The sequence below is a fragment of the Salmo trutta genome, unplaced genomic scaffold, assembly GCF_901001165.1.
Source record: "Salmo trutta unplaced genomic scaffold, fSalTru1.1, whole genome shotgun sequence".
Classification (NCBI taxonomy): Eukaryota; Metazoa; Chordata; class Actinopteri; order Salmoniformes; family Salmonidae; genus Salmo; species Salmo trutta.
This window is the reverse complement of record NW_021822934.1, coordinates 21066-44752: the sequence shown is the minus strand read 5'-3', so window position 1 is coordinate 44752 and position 23687 is coordinate 21066. Positions and strand designations below refer to the sequence as shown.

General features: G+C 45.8%; 1 protein-coding gene across 1 annotated transcript in view; it reads right to left on the bottom strand.

Moving 5' to 3' along the window:
* Positions 1–13486, bottom strand: part of LOC115187318 (repetitive proline-rich cell wall protein 1-like) — a 40844-nt gene extending 27358 nt beyond the window's left edge. The window contains exons 1-2 of the mRNA XM_029746386.1: positions 13462–13486; positions 3418–3587 (exon numbers count right to left, since the gene is read on the bottom strand). Of these exons, the coding sequence (XP_029602246.1) occupies positions 3418–3587; positions 13462–13486 (195 nt within the window). The remainder of the gene's footprint in view (positions 1–3417; positions 3588–13461) is intronic.
* Positions 13487–23687: the final 10201 nt, after the last annotated feature.

Below are 23687 nucleotides of genomic sequence, written 5' to 3'. Positions count from 1 at the left end.
GTGTAGATCCCAGATATGGTCTGAACTAGACAGTGGTGTAGATCCCAGATATGGTCTGAACTAGACAGTGGTGTAGATCCCAGATATGGTCTGAACCAGACAGTGGTGTAGATCCCAGATATGGTCTGAACTAGACAGTGGTGTAGATCCCAGATATGGTCTGAACTAGACAGTGGTGTAGATCCCAGATATGACCTGAACTAGACAGTGGTTGTAGATCCCAGATATGGTCTGAACTAGACAGTGGTTGTAGATCCCAGATATGGTCTGAACTAGACAGTGGTGTAGATCCCAGATATGGTCTGAACTAGACAGTGGTGTAGATCCCAGATATGGTCTGAACTAGACAGTGGTGTAGATCCCAGATATGGTCTGAACTAGACAGTGGTGTAGATCCCGATATTGATCTGAACTAGACAGTGGTGTAGATCCCAGATATGGTCTGAACTAGACAGTGGTGTAGATCCCAGATATGGTCTGAACTAGACAGTGGTTGTAGATCCCAGATATGGTCTGAATAGACAGTGGTTTTGTAGATCCCAGATATGGTCCCTGAACCTAGACAGTGGTGTAGATCCCAGATATGGTCTGAACTAGACAGTGGTGTAGATCCCAGATATGGTCTGAACTAGACAGTGGTGTAGATCCCAGATATGGTCTGAACTAGAAGATGAGGTGGTTGAATTGAAGAATAGACTGGGACCAGCTGGTTGGATTGAAGAATAGACTGGGACCAGCTGGTTGGATTGAAGAATAGACTGGGACCAGCTGGTTGGATTGAAGAATAGACTGGGACCAGCTGGTTGGATTGAAGAATAGACTGGGACAGCTGGTTGGATTAAAGAATAGACTGGGACCAGCTGGTTGGATTGAAGAATAGACTGGGACCAGCTGGTTGGATTGAAGAATAGACTGGGACCAGCTGGTTGGATTGAAGAATAGACTGGGACCAGCTGGTTGGATTGAAGAATAGACTGGGGCCAGCTGGTTGGATTGAAGAATAGACTGGGACCAGCTGGTTGGATTGAAGAATAGACTGGGACCAGCTGGTTGGATTGAAGAATAGACTGGGACCAGCTGGTTGGATTGAAGAATAGACTGGGACCAGCTGGTTGGATTGAAGAATAGACTGGGACCAGCTGGTTGGATTGAAGAATAGACTGGGGCCAGCTGGTTGGATTGAAGAATAGACTGGGACCAGCTGGTTGGATTGAAGAATAGACTGGGACCAGCTGGTTGGATTGAAGAATAGACTGGGACCAGCTGGTTGGATTGAAGAATAGACTGGGACCAGCTGGTTGGATTGAAGAATAGACTGGGACCAGCTGGTTGCATTGAAGAATAGACTGGGACCAGCTGGTTGGATTGAAGAATAGACTGGGACCAGCTGTTGGATTGAAGAATAGACTGGGGCCAGCTGGTTGGATTGAAGAATAGACTGGGACCAGCTGGTTGGATTGAAGAATAGACTGGGACCAGCTGGTTGGATTGAAGAATAGACTGGGACCAGCTGGTTGGATTGAAGAATAGACTGGGACCAGCTGGTTGGATTGAAGAATAGACTGGGACCAGCTGGTTGGATTGAAGAATAGACTGGGACCAGCTGGTTGGATTGAAGAATAGACTGGGACCAGCTGGTTGGATTGAAGAATAAACTGGGGCCAGCTGGTTGGATTGAAGAATAGACTGGGACCAGCTGGTTGGATTGAAGAATAGACTGGGGCCAGCTGGTTGGATTGAAGAATAGACTGGGACCAGCTGGTTAGATTGAAGTATAGACTGAGACCAGCTGGTTGGATTGAAGAATAGACTGAGACCATCTGGTTGGATTGAAGAATAGACTGGGACCAGCTGGTTGGATTGAAGAATAGACTGGGACCAGCTGGTTGGATTGAAGAATAGACTGGGACCAGCTGAGGTTTCATTGTTTCTCTTGATTAGGATGTTGTTCAACACAAGTTAAAGCTGTCTAAACCGTTTACTGTCTTTATTTGATATTCCACCTAGGGAGGGTTGTGTGTGTGTGTGTGTGTGTGTGTGTGTTACTAGTACAGAGAGTGTGTCCGTACTCACGCCTTCTCCCTCTCCTCTCCTCTCCTCTCCTCCCTCCATATCCTTTCCCTCTCCCTCCCCCTCTTTTATCCTCTCCCCCACCCTCTCCTCCTATCTCTCCATCACCTCCCCCCTCTTTTATCCTCTCCCCCACCCTCTCCTCCTATCTCTCCCTCCCCCTCTTTTATCCTCTCCTTAATTTCCTTTCCCCTCCCAACCTCCTGTCTTCCCCTCTTCCCTCCCCTCCCCTCCTGTCTCTCTCTCTCCTCGGTCATATATTTCTAGATGATGGGAGATTAGATAGCTCCAGCATCGGACCTGTCAGTGCCAGCTGCTGCAGACCTTTGCTCACAATAAAGTGTCAAGTGTTTTCCAGGTAGGAGGGAACCTTGTTGTATTTGGAGCTCATCCTGGAGGACTATTGATAGGCTGGGCTAGGAGGGAGGGCTGGGATAGGAGGGAGGGGTTAGGAGGGCTGGGTTAGGAGGGCTGGGTTAGGAGGGAGGGGTTAGGAGGGAGGGGTTAGGAGGGCTGGGTTAGGAGGGAGGGCTGGGATAGGAGGGAGGGGTTAGGAGGGCTGGGTTAGGAGGGCTGGGTTAGGAGGGAGGGCTGGGATAGGAGGGAGGGGTTAGGAGGGAGGGCTGGGAGGGAGGGCTGGGTTAGGAGGGAGGGAGGGCTGGGTTAGGAGGGAGGGCTGGGTTAGGAGGGAGGGAGGGCTGGCTGGGTTAGGAGGGAGGGGTGGGATAGGAGGGAGGGGTTGGGAGGGAGGGAGGGAGGGCTGGCTGGGTTAGGAGGGAGGGGGGGCTGGGTTAGGAGGGAGGGCTGGCTGGGTTAGGAGGACTGGCAGGGCTGTGGAGAGGAGGGAGGGGTTAGGAGGGAGGGCTGGCAGGGCTGGGTTAGGAGGGAGGGAGGGCTGGGTTAGGAGGGAGGGCTGGGTTAGGAGGGAGGGAGGGCTGGCTGGGTTAGGAGGGAGGGCTGGGTTAGGAGGGAGGGAGGGCTGGCTGGGTTAGGAGGGAGGGAGGGCAGGGTTGTGGAGAGGAGCAGGACAGCATAGCTCAGATACTGACGGCTCAGAGCTACAATAGAGCCTGTTATCTCCTCTAAACTAGTTTAACTCAAGGTTTTTTTTATTTTCCAGGGAGAGGAGACCCAGTGGCCGTGCCCTGCCTTATCAGACTCTATGCATCTGAAGAGACTGAGCTACCAGGCCTGTATTTACATTTTAGTCATTTAGCAGACGCTCTTATCCAGAGCGACTTACAGTAGTGAATGCATACATTTCATACATTTTTTTTTTCTTCTCCGTACTGGTCCCCCGTGGGAATCAAACCCACAACCCTGGCGTTGCAAACACCATGCTCTTACCAACTGAGCCACACGGGACACTGTATCACGGGACACTGCATCACGGGAAACTGGATCACGGGACACTGGATCACGGGACACTGGATCACGGGACACTGCATCACGGGACACTGCATCACGGGACACTGCATCACGGGACACTGCATCACGGGACACTGGATCATGGGACACTGGATCACGGGACACTGGATCACGGGACACTGTATCAACTCAAAGTGTGTGTGTCACAGGACACAGCAGGTGCGGATAGTCCAGTCAAACACTTCCTGCAGCTGTTCCTCAGTCCTTAAAGAAATCCACAAGACAAAGGGAAGTCAGATCGTTGCTTTCCTCTCTATGTCAGCGTAGGGCTCGCCGAGTGGCGCGGTCGGTCTAAGGCACTGCATCTCATTCGCAAAGAGGCGTCACTACAGTCCCTGGTTCGAATCCAGGCTGTATCACATCCGGCCGTGATTGTGAGTCCCATAGGGCGGCGCACAATTGGCCCAGCGTCGTCCGGGTTTGGCCGCCATTGTAAGTAAGAGGACTTGCCCTGTTAAATAGGTTTAAATAATATTAGGATGGCAGCGGGACTCCATAACAGCGTAGTGCAACCTGCCATGCTATGGATCATCCTGATAATACTGACCAGCACTTTAGTCATGAGTGAATCATTCATCTAATTCAATACAAAATCACCACCTGGGCTTTGAAGGCAACAACGTTACAATTATATGAAAACAACAGTGTTGGATGGACCCTGGTGTTGGATGGACCCTGGTGTTGGATGGACCCTGGTGTTGGATGGACTGGTGTTGGATGGACCCTGGTGTTGTATGGACTGGTGTTGGATGGACCCTGGTGTTGGATGGACCCTGGTGTTGGATGGACTACGGTGTTGGATGGACCCTGGTGTTGGATGGACCCTGGTGTTGGATGGACCACGGTGTTGGATGGACCCTGGTGTTGGATGGACCACGGTGTTGGATGGACCCTGGTGTTGGATGGACTACGGTGTTGGATGGACTCTGGTGTTGGATGGACCACGGTGTTGGATGGACCCTGGTGTTGGATAGACCCTGGTGTTGGATGGACCCTGGTGTTGGATGGACCCTGGTGTTGGATGGACTACGGTGTTGGATGGACCCTGGTGTTGGATGGACTACGGTGTTGGATGGACCCTGGTGTTGGATGGACCCTGGTGTTGGATGGACCCTGGTGTTCGATGGACCCTGGTGTTGGATGGACCCTGGTGTTGGATGGACTGGTGTTGGATGGACCCTGGTGTTGGATGGACCCTGGTGTTGGATGGACTACGGTGTTGGATGGACTACGGTGTTGGATGGACCCTGGTGTTGGATGGACTGGTGTTGGATGGACCCTGGTGTTGGATGGACCCTGGTGTTGGATGGACTACGGTGTTGGATGGACTACGGTGTTGGATGGACCCTGGTGTTGGATGGACCCTGGTGTTGTATGGACTGGTGTTGGATGGACCCTGGTGTTGGATTTACCCTGGTGTTGGATGGACCCTGGTGTTGGATGGACTACGGTGTTGGATGGACTCTGGTGTTGGATGGACCACGGTGTTGGATGGACCCTGGTGTTGGATAGACCCTGGTGTTGGATGGACCCTGGTGTTGGATGGACCCTGGTGTTGGAAGGACTACGGTGTTGGATGGACCCTGGTGTTGGATGTACCCTGGTGTTGGATGGACCCTGTTGTTGGATGGACTACGGTGTTGGATGGACCCTGGTGTTGGATGGACCCTGGTGTTGGATGGACCCTGGTGTTGGATGGACTGGTGTTGGATGGACCCTGGTGTTGGATGGACCCTGGTGTTGGATGGACTACGGTGTTGGATGGACTACGGTGTTGGATGGACCCTGGTGTTGGATGGACCCTGGTGTTGGATGGACCCTGGTGTTGTATGGACTGGTGTTGGATGGACCCTGGTGTTGGATGGACCATGGTGTTGGATGGACCCTGGTGTTGGATGGACCCTGGTGTTGGATGGACTGCGGTGTTGGATGGACCCTGGTGTTGGATGGACCACGGTGTTGGATGGACCCTGGTGTTGGATGGACCCTGGTGTTGGATGGACTACGGTGTTGGATGGACCCTGGTGTTGGATGGACCCTGGTGTTGGATGGACTGGTGTTGGATGGACTGGTGTTGGATGGACCCTGGTGTTGGATGGACCCTGGTGTTGGATGGACTGGTGTTGGATGGACTGGTGTTGGATGGACCCTGGTGTTGGATGGACCCTGGTGTTGGATGGACTGGTGTTGGATGGACCCTGGTGTTGGATGGACTGGTGTTGGATGGACTACGGTGTTGGATGGACCCGGGTGTTGGATGGACCCTGGTGTTGGATGGACTACGGTGTTGGATGGACTACGGTGTTGGATGGACCACGGTGTTGGATGGACCACGGTGTTGGATGGACCACGGTGCTGGATGGACCCTGGTGTTGGATGGAGACTGGTGTTGGATGGACTGGTGTTGGATGGACCCTGGTGTTGGATGGACCCTGGTGTTGGATGGACTACGGTGTTGGATGGACTACGGTGTTGGATGGACCACGGTGTTGGATGGACCACGGTGTTGGATGGACCCTGGTGTTGGATGGACCATGGTGTTGGATGGACTACGGTGCTGGATGGACCACGGTGTTGGATGGACCATGGTGTTGGATGGACCACGGTGTTGGATGGACCCTGGTGTTGGATGAACTACGGTGTTGGATGGACCCTGGTGTTGGATGGACCCTGGTGTTGGATGGACACTGGTATTGGATGGACTCTGGTGTTGGATGGACCACGGTGTTGGATGGACCCTGGTGTTGGATGAACCACGGTGTTGGATGGACCCTGGTGTTGGATGGACCCTGGTGTTGGATGGACTCTGGTGTTGGATGGACCACGGTGTTGGATGGACCCTGGTGTTGGATAGACCCTGGTGTTGGATAGACTCTGGTGTTGGATGGACCCTGGTGTTGAATGGACCCTGGTGTTGGATGGACCACGGTGTTGGATGGACCCTGGTGTTGGATGGACCACGGTGTTGGATGGACCCTGGTGTTGGATGGACTACGGTGTTGGATGGACTCTGGTGTTGGATGGACCACGGTGTTGGATGGACCCTGGTGTTGGATAGACCCTGGTGTTGGATGGACCCTGGTGTTGGATGGACCCTGGTGTTGGATGGACCCTGGTGTTGGATGGACTACGGTGTTGGATGGACCCTGGTGTTGGATGGACTACGGTGTTGGATGGACCCTGGTGTTGGATGGACCACGGTGTTGGATGGACCCTGGTGTTGGATGGACCCTGGTGTTGGATGGACTGGTGTTGGATGGACCCTGGTGTTGGATGGACCCTGGTATTGGATGGACTACGGTGTTGGATGGACTACGGTGTTGGATGGACCCTGGTGTTGGATGGACCCTGGTGTTGTATGGACTGGTGTTGGATGGACCCTGGTGTTGGATGGACCCTGGTGTTGGATGGACCCTGGTGTTGGATGGACTACGGTGTTGGATGGACTACGGTGTTGGATGGACTGGTGTTGGATGGACTACGGTGTTGGAGGGACCCGGGAGTTGGATGGACCCTGGTGTTGGATGGACTACGGTGTTGGATGGACTACGGTGTTGGATGGACCACGGTGTTGGATGGACCACGGTGTTGGATTGACCACGGTGCTGGATGGACCCTGGTGTTGGATGGAGACTGGTGTTGGATGGACTGGTGTTGGATGGACCCTGGTGTTGGATGGACTACGGTGTTGGATGGACTACGGTGTTGGATGGACCACGGTGTTGGATGGACCACGGTGTTGGATGGACCCTGGTGTTGGATGGACCCTGGTGTTGGATGGACTACGGTGCTGGATGGACCACGGTGTTGGATGGACCATGGTGTTGGATGGACCACGGTGTTGGATGGACCCTGGTGTTGGATGAACTACGGTGTTGGATGGACCCTGGTGTTGGATGGACCCTGGTGTTGGATGGACACTGGTATTGGATGGACTCTGGTGTTGGATGGACCACGGTGTTGGATGGACCCTGGTGTTGGATGAACCACGGTGTTGGATGGACCCTGGTGTTGGATGGACCCTGGTGTTGGATGGACTCTGGTGTTGGATGGACCACGGTGTTGGATGGACCCTGGTGTTGGATAGACCCTGGTGTTGGATGGACCCTGGTGTTGGATGGACCCTGGTGTTGGATGACTATGGTGTTGGATGGACCCTGGTGTTGGATGGACCACGGTGTTGGATGGACCCTGGTGTTGGATGGACTACGGTGTTGGATGGACTACGGTGTTGGATGGACTACGGTGTTGGATGGACCCTGGTGTTGGATGGACTACGGTGTTGGATGGACCACGGTGTTGGATGGACCCTGGTGTTGGATGGACCACAGAACATTCTGAGGGTGACAGGGTTTTGGGAAGAAGGACCATTTTTGTTCTGAGAGTGCAACGTCTGAAAAAGATCTGAGAACGATGTGAAATATCCAGTGCTTTGAAAAAGTATTCGCCCCCTTCCTGATTTCTTATACATTTGTCACACTTCAATGTTTCAGATCATCAAACAAATTTTTATATTACACAAAGATAACCCAAGTAAACCCAAAATGCAGTTTTTAAGTGATGATTATTTATTAAGGGAAGAAAAAGCGCTCCGAACCTTCATGGCCCTATGTGACAAAGTAATTGTCCCCCCCCCCTTGTTAAATCAGGAATTTACTGTGGTTAATCACATTTTTTGGAAAGCTGAGTTCAATTTGACGCGCCACACCCAGGCCTGGTTACTGCCAGACCTGTTGAATCAAGAAATCACTTATATAGAACCTGTCTGACAAAATGAAGTAGGACAAAAGATCTCAAAAGCAAGACATCATGCCGCGATCCAAAGAAACTCAGGAACAGATGAGAAATAAAAATAATTGACATCTATCAGTCTGCAAAAGGGTTACAAATCCATTTCTAAAGCTTTGGGACTCCAGCCACCCACGGTGAGAGACGTTATCCACAAAATGGAGAACATTTGGAACAGCGGTCGAACCTTCCTCAGGAGTGGCCGACCTACCGAAATTACCCCAAGAACGCAGCGACGACTCATCCAAGAGGTCACAATAAGAACCCACAACAACATCTAAAAGAACTGCAGGCCTCACTTGCCTCAGTTAAGGTCAGGGTTCATGACTCAACCATAAGAAAGAGACTGGGGTAAAAATGGCATCCATGGCAGAGTTCCAAGGCAAAAACCACTGCTGAGCAAAAAGAACATAAAGACTCGTCTCACTTTTAGCAACAAAAAAAACCAAGACATTTGATCCCCAAGACTTTTGGGAAAATAATCTGTGGACTGACGAGACAAAAGTTGAACGTTTTGGAAGGTGTGCGTCCCGTTACATCTGGTGTAAAAAGTAACACAGCATTTCAGGAAAAGATCATCATTACCAACAGTCCAATGTGGTGGTGGTGGTGGTAGTGTGATGGTCTGGGGCTGCTTTGCTGCTTCAGGACCTGGACGACTTGCTGGGATCGATGGAACCAGGAATTCTGCTCTCTACCAAACAAATCGTGAAGGAGAAAGTCCGGCCATCAGTTCGTGACCTCAAGCTGAAGTGCACTTGGGTTCTGCAGCAGGACAATGATCCAAAACACACCAGCAAGTCCACCTCTGAATGGCTTAAAAAAAACTAAATGAAGGTTTTGGTGTGGCCTAGTCAAAGTCCGGACTTGAATCCGATTGAGATGCTGTGGCGTGACCTTAAAAAGGCGGTTCATGCTCGAAAAACCCTCCAATGTGGCTGAATTTAAACAATTCTGCAAATTTTTATTTTTATTTTTTTATTTCACCTTTATTTAACCAGGTAGGCTAGTTGAGAACAAGTCCTTTATTTAACCAGGTAGGCTAGTTGAGAACAAGTCCTTTATTTAACCAGGTAGGCAAGTTGAGAACAAGTTCTCATTTACAATTGCGACCTGGCCAAGATAAAGCAAAGCAGTTCGACACATACAACAACACAGAGTTATACATGGAGTAAAACAAACATACAGTCAATAATACAGTAGAAAAATAAGTCTATATACAATGTGAGCAAATGAGGTGAGATAAGGGAGGTAAAGGCAAAAAAGGCCACGGTGGCAAAATAAATACAATATAGCAAGTAAAACACTGGAATGGTAGATTTGTAGTGGAAGAAAGTGCAAAGTAGAAATATAAATAATGGGGTGCAAAGGAGCAAAATAAATAAATACAGTAGGGGAAGAGGTAGTTGTTTAGGCTAAATTATAGATGGGCTATGTACAGGTGCAGTGATCTGGGAGCTGCTCTGACAGTGAGAAGAGTGGGCCAAAACTCCTCCACAGCGATGTGAAAGACTCATTGCCAGTTATCGGAAACGCTTGACTGCAGTTGTTGCTGCTGAGGATGGCACAACCAGTTGTTAGGTTTAGGGGGAAATTACTTTTCCACATAGGGCCATGAAGGTTCAGATAGCTTTTATTCCCCCGTAATAAATAAAATCATCACTTAAAAACTGCATTTTGGGTTTACTTGGGTTATCTTTGTGTAATATTAAAATTTGTTTGTCACGTCCTGACCATAGTAAGAGGTTATTTTCTATGGTAGAGTAGGTCAGGGCGTGACAGGGGGGGTTTATTCTATGTGTTCTATTTCTATGTTCTTAGGTTCTAGTTTTTGTATTTCTATGTTGGGTTTTGTTTGGGATGATCTCCAATTAGAGGCAGCTGGTCCTCGTTGTCTCTAATTGGAGATCATACTTAAGTAGGAGTTTTTCTTCCTGGGTTTTGTAGGTGATTTTTTTTGAGTAGTGTTTGTTTCACCTCTGCGTCACGATTTGTTTTGTTCTTTAGTTTATGTTTATGTACTGCATAGTTTCACAGTGTTAATAACATGTGGAACGAAACAAACGCTGCATTTTGGTCCGCCTCTCCTTTTCACAGCCGTGACGTTGTTTGATGATCTGAAACATTTAAGTGTGACAAATGTGCAAAGAAATCAGGAAGGGGGCAAATACTTTTTCACAGCACTGGATATAACAGGGCCTTGCAGTGTGGTTATTATTGTATAATATATATAACAGGGCCTTACAGTGTGGTTATTATTGTATAATATATATATATAACAGGGCCTAACAGTGTGGTTATTATTGTATAATATATATAACAGGGCCTTACAGTGTGGTTATTATTGTATAATGTATATAACAGGGCCTTACAGTGTGGTTATTATTGTATAATATATATATAACAGGGCCTTACAGTGTAGTTATTATTGTATAATATATATTACAGGGCCTTGCAGTGTGGTTATTATTGTATAATATATATAACAGGGCCTAACAGTGTGGTTATTATTGTATAATGGATATAACAGGGCCTTACAGTGTGGTTATTATTGTATAATGTATATAACAGGGCCTTACAGTGTGGTTTTTATTGTATAATATATATATAACAGGGCCTTACAGTGTGGTTATTATTGTATAATATATATAACAGGGCCTTACAGTGTGGTTATTATTGTATAATGTATAAAACAGGGCCTAACAGTCTGGTTATTATTGTATAATATATATAACAGGGCCTTACAGTGTGGTTTTTATTGTATAATATATATATAACAGGGCCTTACAGTGTGGTTATTATTGTATAATATATATAACAGGGCCTTACAGTGTGGTTATTATTGTATAATATATATAACAGGGCCTAACAGTGTGGTTATTATTGTATAATATATATAACAGGGCCTTACAGTGTGGTTATTATTGTATAATGTATAAAACAGGGCCTAACAGTCTGGTTATTATTGTATAATATATTGTCAGCAGTGCTGAAGTATCATTGTAGTAAAGCGACTTCATCGTGACAACACACAAAGACTCACAACAACCGAGCTGTGAATTATCAAAGGTTCACATGGAATAACAATGTTACTATGGGCCTGTTATCAGTGTTATCAGCGAGAGGGGCTTTATCCGCGGTCAGAGCAGCGGAGCCTGTATAGACGCTGTTCTCTAGCTGCTTTATTTGTTGTGAGACGTACTGAGACAACGTCACGCCAGGAGTGACACCTGTCGGTGAATAAAGAGTTCATTTTAATTATTTTATTTTGTAACCTTTATTTAACATAAAGTCACAGTTATTAAGAACAAATTCTTATTTACAATGACGGCCTACCCCCCCCCCCGCCAAACCGTAACCCGGACGACGCTGGGTCAGTTGTGCGCCGCCCTACTGGACTCCCTATCACAGCCGGTTGTGATACAGCCTGGAATCGAACCAGGGTCTGTGGTGATGCCTCTAGCACTGAAGATGCGGTGCCTTAGATCGCTGTGCCACTCGGGAGCCCCAAGTGAGCACATACAAACCAGGGAGAGAGCTTTTATCTCTCTCTCTCTCTCTCTCTCTCTCTCTCTCTCTCTCTCTCTCTCTCTCTCTCTATCTATTGATCTTGTGAAATGACACCTTGTTGCAACAGTTGTGGGCCAGCTTTCTAAGAGGTGTATATTAAAGCTCAGCTTAGCGATAAAATGCCTGCCTGCCTGCCTGCCTGCCTGCCTCCTGCCTGCCTGCCTCCTGCCTGCCTGCCAGCCTGCCTGCCTGCCTGCCTGCCTGCCTGCCTGCCAGCCTGCCTGCCTGCCTCCTGCCTGCCTGCCTCCTGCCTGCCTGCCTGCCTATCTGCCTGCCTGCCTGCCTGCCTATCTGCCTGCCTGCCTGCCTGCCTATCTGCCTGCCTGCCTGCCTGCCTGCCTGCCTAGTTATCTATCTATCTGCTGTCTTTGTATACTATACCTTAAAGCTCAGCTTAGCGATAAAATGCCTGCCTGCCTGCCTGCCAGCCTGCCTGCCTGCCTGCCTGCCTGCCTGCCTGCCTGCCTGCCTGCCTGCCTGCCTCCTGCCTGCCTGCCTCCTGCCTGCCTGCCAGCCTGCCTGCCTGCCTGCCTGCCAGCCTGCCTGCCTGCCTCCTGCCTGCCTGCCTCCTGCCTGCCTGCCTATCTGCCTGCCTGCCTGCCTGCCTGCCTGCCTGCCTGCCTAGTTATCTATCTATCTGCTGTCTTTGTATACTATACCTTAAAGCTCAGCTTAGCGATAAAATGCCTGCCTGCCTGCCTGCCAGCCTGCCTGCCTGCCTGCCTGCCTGCCTGCCTGCCTCCTGCCTGCCTGCCTCCTGCCTGCCTGCCAGCCTGCCTGCCTGCCTGCCTGCCTGCCTAGTTATCTATCTATCTGCTGTCTTTGTATACTATACCTTAGCCTGCCTGCCTAGTTATCTATCTATCTGCTGTCTTTGTATACTATACCTTAGCCTGCCTGCCTAGTTATCTATCTATCTGCTGTCTTTGTATACTATACCTTAGCCTGCCTGCCTAGTTATCTATCTATCTGCTGTCTTTGTATACTATACCTTAGCCTGCCTGCCTAGTTATCTATCTATCTGCTGTCTTTGTATACTATACCTTAGCCTGCCTGCCTAGTTATCTATCTATCTGCTGTCTTTGTATACTATACCTTAGCCTGCCTGCCTAGTTATCTATCTATCTGCTGTCTTTGTATACTATACCTTAGCCTGCCTGCCTAGTTATCTATCTATCTGCTGTCTTTGTATACTATACCTTAGCCTGCCTGCCTAGTTATCTATCTATCTGCTGTCTTTGTATACTATACCTTAGCCTGCCTGCCTAGTTATCTATCTATCTGCTGTCTTTGTATACTATACCTTAGCCTGCCTGCCTAGTTATCTATCTATCTGCTGTCTTTGTATACTATACCTTAGCTTGACAATGGACTTTGTTACCTTAACAACACCCTCCTCACCAGACAGACGTGGAGCCAGTGAGCCACTGACTGTTGACTTCCCTATTCCTGTCTCTCTCTACCCTCTCCGGCCTCACTGGGCGGCCCGAGGCTGCGTCCCAAATCACACCCTAGTCCCTGTATATCCCTATGGGCCCTGGTCAAAACTAGTGAGCTATATAGGGGCATTAGGGTGTCATTTGGGATGATACCTTTGTGCATCACCCCAGTCCCCGATGGGCGTAGCCATGATTACAACCTGCCAAAGAGCACTGGAGGGACATAAAACTGTGCTTATCGATGTGGCGAAGGGGAAGGATCGTCCCTCAGTGCTGATGTCTGTGATAAGATAAGGTGTTAGAGTCCTGCTGGTATCAATCTCTCCATCTACAGAGCTACAGGGGCCTGATGTCTCCTCGTCTCGGCCTGGCTCTTTACATGCTGATGATGGGGTTTAACTGGTAACAGTTAACTCGTCCATTAAGGTAATGAGGCCTGTACATTCACAGATAGACAGAGAGAGAGAGACAGGGTGAAACTAAGTGTACACAGAGAGAGATAGGGACAGAAGGAGAGAGAGAGAGAGAGAGACAGAGAGACAGAGACACAGAGACACAGAGAGAGAGACACAGAGAGAGAGAGAGAGAGAGAGAGAGAGAGAGAGAGACAGAGAGAGAGAGACACAGAGAGAGAGAGAGACAGAGAGAGACAGAGAGACAGAGAGAGAGAGAGATAGAGAGACAGAGAGAGAGACAGAGAGAGACAGAGATAGAGAGAGAGACAGAGAGAGAGAGACAGAGAGAGAGAGAGAGAGACAGAGAGAGAGAGAGAGAGAGAGAGACACACTTTATGGAACACAAAGCCTTCACTATCTCATCCTGGAATATCCGAGGCCTGAGGTCATCTGCCTTTGGCCTAAAGAGCAGGAACCTGGACTTCACGAAATAAATCAGAAATACAGACATTGCTATTCTACAAGAAACAGACTTGATGCGCTCTAAGTAACTGGTAGTCCCATCCTGTCACGTCCTGACCAGTAAAAGGGGGTTATTTGTTATTGTAGTTTGGTCAGGACGTGGCAGGGGGTGTTTGTTTTGTGTGTTTCAGGGTTTTTGGTGTATGTTCTATGTTTTCTATTTCTATGTGGATTTTCTAGTATTTCTATTTCTATGTGGTATTGTTTGGGATTGGTCTCTAATTGGAGGCAGCTGTATCTCGTTGCCTCTGATTAGAGGCCATATTTAAGTAGGGTTTTTTTTGTCTTGTGTTTTGTGGGTGGTTGTTCTGTGTATAGTCATTAGTACCTTACAGGACTGGTTTTCGTCGTTCTTTTTGTTCATTTCTTTAATAAATTCAAGAAAACGATTCACATTCCCGCTGCAGTTTGGTCCGATCATTACGACGCTTATGACACATCCACCAAACTACCAGGTGTGAAACAGGGAAGGGACTCAAGGGGTAAGCTAATTTGGTATAGAGCAGACCTGACCCACTCTATTAAATTAGTCAAAACAGGAACTTTTTACATCTGGCTAGAAACGAATAAGGAAATAACCTCAACAGAGAAACATTTACTCATGTGTTCTACCTACAGTATAGACCCATTATAATGAAGACAGCTTCTCCATCCTACAGTATAGACCCATTATAATGAAGACAGCTTCTCCCATCCTACAGTATAGACCCATTATAATGAAGACAGCTTCTCCCATCCTACAGTATAGACCCATTATAATGAAGACAGCTTCTCCCATCCTACAGTATAGACCCATTATAATGAAGACAGCTTCTCCCATCCTACAGTATAGACCCATTATAATGAAGACAGCTTCTCCATCCTACAGTATAGACCCATTATAATGAAGACAGCTTCTCCCATCCTATAGTATAGACCCATTATAATGAAGACAGCTTCTCCATCCTACAGTATAGACCCATTATAATGAAGACAGCTTTTCCCCATCCTACAGTATAGACCCATTATAATGAAGACAGGTTCTCCATCCTACAGTATAGACCCATTATAATGAAGACAGCTTCTCCCATCCTACAGTATAGACCCATTATAATGAAGACAGCTTCTCCCATCCTACAGTATACACCAATTTTAATGAAGACAGCTTCTCCCATCCTACAGTATAGACCCATTATAAAGAAGACAGCTTCTCCCATCCTACAGTATATCCCCCATTTTAATGAAGACAGCTTCTCCCATCCTACAGTATAGACCCATTATAATGAAGACAGCTTCTCCCATCCTACAGTATAGACCCATTATAATGAAGACAGCTTCTCCCATCCTACAGTATAGACCCATTATAATGAAGACAGCTTCTCCCATCCTACAGTATAGACCCATTTTAATGAAGACAGCTTCTCCCATCCTACAGTATAGACCCATTATAATGAAGACAGCTTCTCCCATCCTACAGTATAGACCCATTATAATGAAGACAGCTTCTCCCATCCTACAGTATAGACCCATTATAATGAAGACAGCTTCTCCCATCCTACAGTATAGACCCCCCATTATAATGAAGACAGCTTCTCCCATCCTACAGTATAGACCCATTATAATGAAGACAGCTTCTCCCATCCTACAGTATAGACCCATTATAATGAAGACAGCTTCTCCATCCTACAGTATAGACCCCCCATTATAATGAAGACAGCTTCTCCATCCTACAGTATAGACCCATTATAATGAAGACAGCTTCTCCATCCTACAGTATAGACCCATTATAATGAAGACAGCTTCTCCCATCCTACAGTATAGACCCATTATAATGAAGACAGCTTCTCCCATCCTACAGTATAGACCCATTATAATGAAGACAGCTTCTCCCATCCTACAGTATAGAACCATTATAATGAAGACAGCTTCTCCCATCCTAAAGTATAGACCCCCCCATTATAATGAAGACAGCTTCTCCCATCCTACAGTATAGACCCATTATAATGAAGACAGCTTCTCCCATCCTACAGTATAGACCCATTATAATGAAGACAGCTTCTCCCATCCTACAGTATAGACCCATTATAATGAAGACAGCTTCTCCCATCCTACAGTATAGACCCCCATTTTAATGAAGACAGCTTCTCCCATCCTACAGTATAGACCCCCCATTATAATGAAGACAGCTTCTCCCATCCTACAGTATAGACCCATTATAATGAAGACAGCTTCTCCCATCCTACAGTATAGACCCATTATAATGAAGACAGCTTCTCCCATCCTACAGTATAGACCCATTATAATGAAGACAGCTTCTCCCATCCTACAGTATAGACCCATTATAATGAAGACAGCTTCTCCCATCCTACAGTATAGACCCATTATAATGAAGACAGCTTCTCCCATCCTACAGTATAGACCCCCCCCATTATAATGAAGACAGCTTCTCCCATCCTACAGTATAGACCCTTATATGAAGACAGCTTCTCCCATCCTACAGTATAGACCCATTATAATGAAGACAGCTTCTTCCCATCCTACAGTATAGACCCATTATAATGAAGACAGCTTCTCCCATCCTACAGTATAGACCCATTATTAATGAAGACAGCTTCTCCATCCTACAGTATAGACCCTTATAATGAAGACAGCTTCTCCCCATCCTACAGTTATAGACCCATTATAATGAAGACAAGCTTATCCCCATCCTAACGTATAGACCCATATATAAGGAAGACAAGCTTCTCCATCCTACAGTATAGACCCATTATAATGAAGAACAGCTTCTCCATCCTAACAGTATAGACCCATTATAAATGAAGACATCGCTTCTCCCATCCTACAGTATAGACCGAAAAACCATTATAATGAGACAGCTTCTTCCCATCCTACATTAGAAGACCCATTCTAATGAAGACAAAGCTTCTCCCATCCTACAGTAGAGACCCATTATAATGAAGACAGCTTCGCCCATCCTACAGGAAGAGCTCCATTTTAATGAAGACAAAGCTTCGCCCAAATCCTACAGTATTCCCCCACATTTTTAAGGAAGACAGCTTCTCCCATCCGAAGTATAGACCCATTATAATGGAAGACAAAGATCTTCTTCTCTCCCATCCTACAGTATAGAACCCATTATAATGAAGACAGCTTCTCCCTCCTACAGTATAGACCCCCCATTATAATGAAGACAGCTTCTCCCATCCTACAGTATAGACCCATTATAATGAAGACAGCTTCTCCATCCTACAGTATAGACCCATTATAATGAAGACAGCTTCTCCATCCTACAGTATAGACCCATTATAATGAAGACAGCTTCTCCCATCCTACAGTATAGACCCATTATAATGAAGACAGCTTCTCCCATCCTACAGTATAGACCATTATAATGAAGACAGCTTCTCCCATCCTACAGTATAGACCCATTATAATGAAGACAGCTTCTCCCATCCTACAGTATAGGACCCCCCATTATAATGAAGACAGCTTCTCCCATCCTACAGTATAGACCCATTATAATGAAGACAGCTTCTCCCATCCTACAGTATAGACCCATTATAATGAAGACAGCTTCTCCCATCCTACAGTATAGACCCATTATAATGAAGACAGCTTCTCCCATCCTACAGTATAGACCCATTATAATGAAGACAGCTTCTCCCATCCTACAGTATAGACCCATTATAATGAAGACAGCTTCTCCCATCCTACAGTATAGACCCATTATAATGAAGACAGCTTCTCCCATCCTACAGTATAGACCCATTTTAATGAAGACAGCTTCCCCCATCCTACAGTATAGACCCATTATAATGAAGACAGCTTCTCCCATCCTACAGTATATTCCCCATTATAATGAAGACAGCTTCTCCCATCCTACAGTATAGACCCATTATAATGAAGACAGCTTCTCCCATCCTACAGTATAGACCCATTATAATGAAGACAGCTTCTCCATCCTACAGTATAGACCCATTATAATGAAGACAGCTTCTCCCATCCTACAGTATAGACCCATTATAATGAAGACAGCTTCTCCCATCCTACAGTATAGACCCCCATTATAATGAAGACAGCTTCTCCCATCCTACAGTATAGACCCATTATAATGAAGACAGCTTCTCCATCCTACAGTATAGACCCATATAATGAAGACAGCTTCTCCCACCCTACAGTATAGACCCATTATAATGAAGACAGCTTCTCCCATCCTACAGTATAGACCCATTATAAATGAAGACAGCTTCTCCCATCCTACAGTATAGACCCATTATAATGAAGACAGCTTCTCCCATCCTACAGTATAGACCCATTATAATGAAGACAGCTTCTCCCATCCTACAGTATAGACCCATTATAATGAATCAACCAAAAAAACAGAGCAAATTCTATTTGGCCCTAAACAGAGAGAACACAGTGGCAGAATACCTGACCACTGTGACTGACCCCAGATTAACAGATAATCCTTGACTATGTCCAGACATTGGCTAACGGGCTATCTGCATTGTGTCCCGCCACCGCCACCACCCCCTCTTTTACGCTGCTGCTAACTCTCTGTTCATCATATATGCATAGTCACTTTAACCATATCTACATGTACATACTACCTCAATATAGCCTCTCTACTGTATGTAGCCTCTCTACTGTATATAGCCTCTCTACTGTATATAGCCTCTCTACTGTATATAGCCTCTCTACTGTTATAGCCTCTCTACTGTATATAGCCTCTCTACTGTATTTAGCCTCTCTACTGTTATAGCCTCTCTACTGTATTTAGCCTCTCTACTGTATATAACCTCTCTACTGTATATAGTCTCTCTACTGTATATAGCCTCTCTACTGTATATAGCCTCTCTACTGTTATAGCCTCTACTGTATATAGCCTCTCTACTGTATATAGCCTCTACTGTATATAGCCTCTCTACTGTATATAACCTCTCTACTGTATATAACCTCTCTACTGTATATAACCTCTCTACTGTATATAGCCTCTCTACTGTATATAACCTCTCTACTGTATATAACCTCTCTACTGTATATAGCCTCTCTACTGTATAGCCTCTCTACTGTATATAACCTCTCTACTGTATATAACCTCTCTACTGTATATAGCCTCTCTACTGTATATAACCTCTCTACTGTATATAGCCTCTCTACTGTATATAACCTCTCTACTGTATATAGCCTCTCTACTGTATATAACCTCTCTACTGTATATAGTCTCTCTACTGTATATAGTCTCTACTGTATATAGTCTCTCTACTGTATATAGCCTCTCTACTGTATATAGCCTCTCTACTGTATATAGCCTCTCTACTGTATATAGCCTCTACTGTATATAGCCTCTCTACTGTATATAGCCTCTCTACTGTATATAGCCTCTCTACTGTATATAGCCTCTACTGTATATAGCCTCTCTACTGTATATAGCCTCTCTACTGTATACAGCCTCTCTACTGTATATAGCCTCTCTACTGTATATAGCCTCTCTACTGTTATAGCCTCTCTACTGTATATAACCTCTCTACTGTATATAGCCTCTCTACTGTATATAGCTTCTCTACTGTATATAACCTCTCTACTGTATATAGCCTCTCTACTGTATATAGCCCCTCTACTGTATATAGCCTCTCTACTGTATATAGCCCCTCTACTGTATATAGCCTCTCTACTGTATATAGCCTCTCTACTGTATATAGTCTCTCTATAGCCTCTCTACTGTATATAACCTCTCTACTGTATATAACCTCTCTACTGTATATAGCCTCTCTACTGTATATAGCTTCTCTACTGTATATAACCTCTCTACTGTATATAGCCTCTCTACTGTATATAGCCCCTCTACTGTATATAGCCTCTCTACTGTATATAGCCCCTCTACTGTATATAGCCTCTCTACTGTATATAGCCTCTCTACTGTATATAGTCTCTCTACTGTATATAACCTCTCTACTGTATATAACCTCTCTACTGTATATAGCCTCTCTACTGTATATAGCTTCTCTACTGTATATAACCTCTCTACTGTATATAGCCTCTCTACTGTATATAGCCCCTCTACTGTATATAGCCTCTCTACTGTATATAGTCTCTCTACTGTATATAACCTCTCTACTGTATATAACCTCTCTACTGTATATAGCCTCTCTACTGTATATAGCTTCTCTACTGTATATAACCTCTCTACTGTATATAGCCTCTCTACTGTATATAGCTTCTCTACTGTATATAACCTCTCTACTGTATATAGCCTCTCTACTGTATATAGCCCCTCTACTGTATATAGCCTCTCTACTGTATATAGTCTCTCTACTGTATATAACCTCTCTACTGTATATAACCTCTCTACTGTATATAGCCTCTCTACTGTATATAGCTTCTCTACTGTATATAACCTCTCTACTGTATATAGCCTCTCTACTGTATATAACCTCTCTACTGTATATAGCCTCTCTACTGTATATATCCCCTCTACTGTATATAGCCTCTCTACTGTATATAGCCTCTCTACTGTATATAACCTCACTACTGTATATAGCCTCTCTACTGTATATAGCCCCTCTACTGTATATAGCCCCTCTACTGTATATAGCCTCTCTACTGTATATAACCTCACTACTGTATATAGCTTCTCTACTGTATATAGCCTCTCTACTGTATATATCCCCTCTACTGTATATAGCCTCTCTACTGTATATAGCCTCTCTACTGTATATAGCCTCTCTACTGTATATAGCCTCTCTACTGTTATAGTCTCTACTGTATATAACCTCTCTACTGTATATATCCTCTCTACTGTATATAGCCTCTCTACTGTATATAGCCCCTCTACTGTATATAGCCTCTCTACTGTATATAGCCTCTCTACTGTATATAACCTCTCTACTGTATATAACTTGTCTTTTTACTGTTGTTTAATTTCTTTACCTATTGTTCACCTAATACCTTTTTTGCACTGTTGGTTAGAGCCTGTAAGTAAACATTTCACTGTAAAGTCTACTACACCTGTTGTATTCGGAGCACGTGACAAATAAACTTTGATTTGATTTGATTTGACTCACTGAGCCTTGCTATTGAGAGAGGTCGCCCTAGGCAGACCTGGCTCTCAGGATGAGAAGCTACATGAAACACTGCCCACAAAACGAGGTGGAAACTGAGCTGCACTTCCTGACCTCCTGCCAACTGTAGGACCGTATTAGAGACACATATTTCCCCACAGATCACACAGACCCATGAAGAATTTGAAAACAAATCAAACATTGATTAAACTCCCATATCTACTGGGTGAAATACCACAGTGTGTCATCACAAGCAGTAAAAGTTGTGACCTGTTGCCATGAGAAAAGGTCAACCAGTGAAGAACAAACACCATTGTAAATACAACCCATATTTATGTTTATTTATTTTCCCTTTCATACTTTAACTACTTGCACATTATTACAACACTGCACATAGTCAATAATATAACATCTGAAATGTTTATATTCTTTAAAAACTTGTAATGTTTACTAATGTTTACCTTGTTTATTTTCCTTTTGTTTATTGTGTATTCTGCTTGCTTTGGCATGTTTATCATGACTGACTGTTTATCATGACTGACTGTTTATCATGACTGACTGTTTATCATGACTGGCTGTTCATCATGACTGGCTGTTCATCATGACTGACTGTTTATCATGACTGACTGTTTATCATGACTGACTGTTCATCATGACTGACTGACTGTTTATCATGACTGACTGTTTATCATGACTGACTGTTCATCATGACTGACTGTTTATCATGACTGACTGTTCATCATGACTGACTGTTCATCATGACTGACTGTTTATCATGACTGACTGTTTATCATGACTGGCTGTTCATCATGACTGACTGACTGTTTATCATGACTGACTGACTGTTTATCATGACTGACTGTTTATCATGACTGACTGTTTATCATGAATGACTGTTCATCATGACTGACTGTTTACCAGCCCATCCGCCACAGCCTTACCGACTGTTTATCATGACTGACTATTAATCATGACTGACTGTTTATCATGACTGACTGTTTATCAGCCCATCTGCCACAGCCTTACCGCCTGTTTATCATGACTGACTGACTGTTTATCATGACTGACTGTTTACCAGCCCATCCACCACAGCCTTACCGCCTGTTCATCATGACTGACTGTTTATCATGACTGACTGTTCATCATGACAGACTGTTCATCATGACTGACTGTTCATCATGACTGACTGTTTATCAGCCCATCTGCCACAGCCTTACCGCCTGTTTATCCTGACTGACTGTTTACCAGCCCATCCGCCACAGCCTTACCACCTGTTTATCCTGTCGCCTTGGCTGGTCAGGACAAAGGTCCTGCTTTAGGGCCTGTATTTTCCCTCCGACCCCATCCCCGTGGAAGTGACAAAGCCCTGTATTATAAAGGCATTGTGTTTTTATCTACAGCCCAGATAGCCACCACCTACTTCAGAAATGACTGATTATCTCCCACTGATAAGGAGAGGAGAGTTCTGGGAGCGGAGATCACTGACTGACTGGCCATCAGAACCACGTTATCTCCCAGTAGGAGAAGAGAGCCATGTCTCTAAGGGTTCTGGGAGCAGAGATCACTGACTGACTGGCCATCAGAACCACGTTATCTCCCACTAGGAGAGGAGAGCCATGTCTCTAAGGGTTCTGGGAGCAGAGATCACTGACTGACTGGCCATCAGAACCACGTTATCTCCCAGTAGAACAGGAGAGCCATGTCTCTAAGGGTTCTGGGAGCAGAGATCACTGACTGACTGGCCATCAGAACCACGTTATCTCCCACTAGGAGAGGAGAGCCATGTCTCTAAGGGTTCTGGGAGCAGAGATCACTGACTGACTGGCCATCAGAACCACGTTATCTCCCACTAGGAGAGGAGAGCCATGTCTCTAAGGGTTCTGGGAGCAGAGATCACTGACTGACTGGTCATCAGAACCACGTTATCTCCCACTAGGAGAGGAGAGCCATGTCTCTAAGGGTTCTGGGAGCAGAGATCACTGACTGACTGGCCATCAGAACCACGTTATCTCCCACTAGGAGAGGAGAGCCATGTCTCTAAGGGTTCTGGGAGCAGAGATCACTGACTGACTGGTCATCAGAACCACGTTATCTCCCAGTAGGAGAGGAGAAGACAAAATGTTGCCTCAAGGCTTATATTGAGACACAGTGGCTGGATATGTCAAATAGATGTTTTAACTACCATATTATTAATATATTATGAAGATATTATATCTTATAAATACATAGTATTCAAGTCTTCACTTGTTTTGCTTAATGACATTTACTGTTGAGGTGCTGACCTGTTGAACCCTCGACAACTACTATGATTATTATTTGACCCTGCTGGTCATTTATGAACATTTTAACATCTAGGCCATGTGCTGTTATAATATCCACCCGGCACAGCCAGAAGAGGACTGGCCACCCCTCATAGCCTGGTTCCTCTCTAGGTT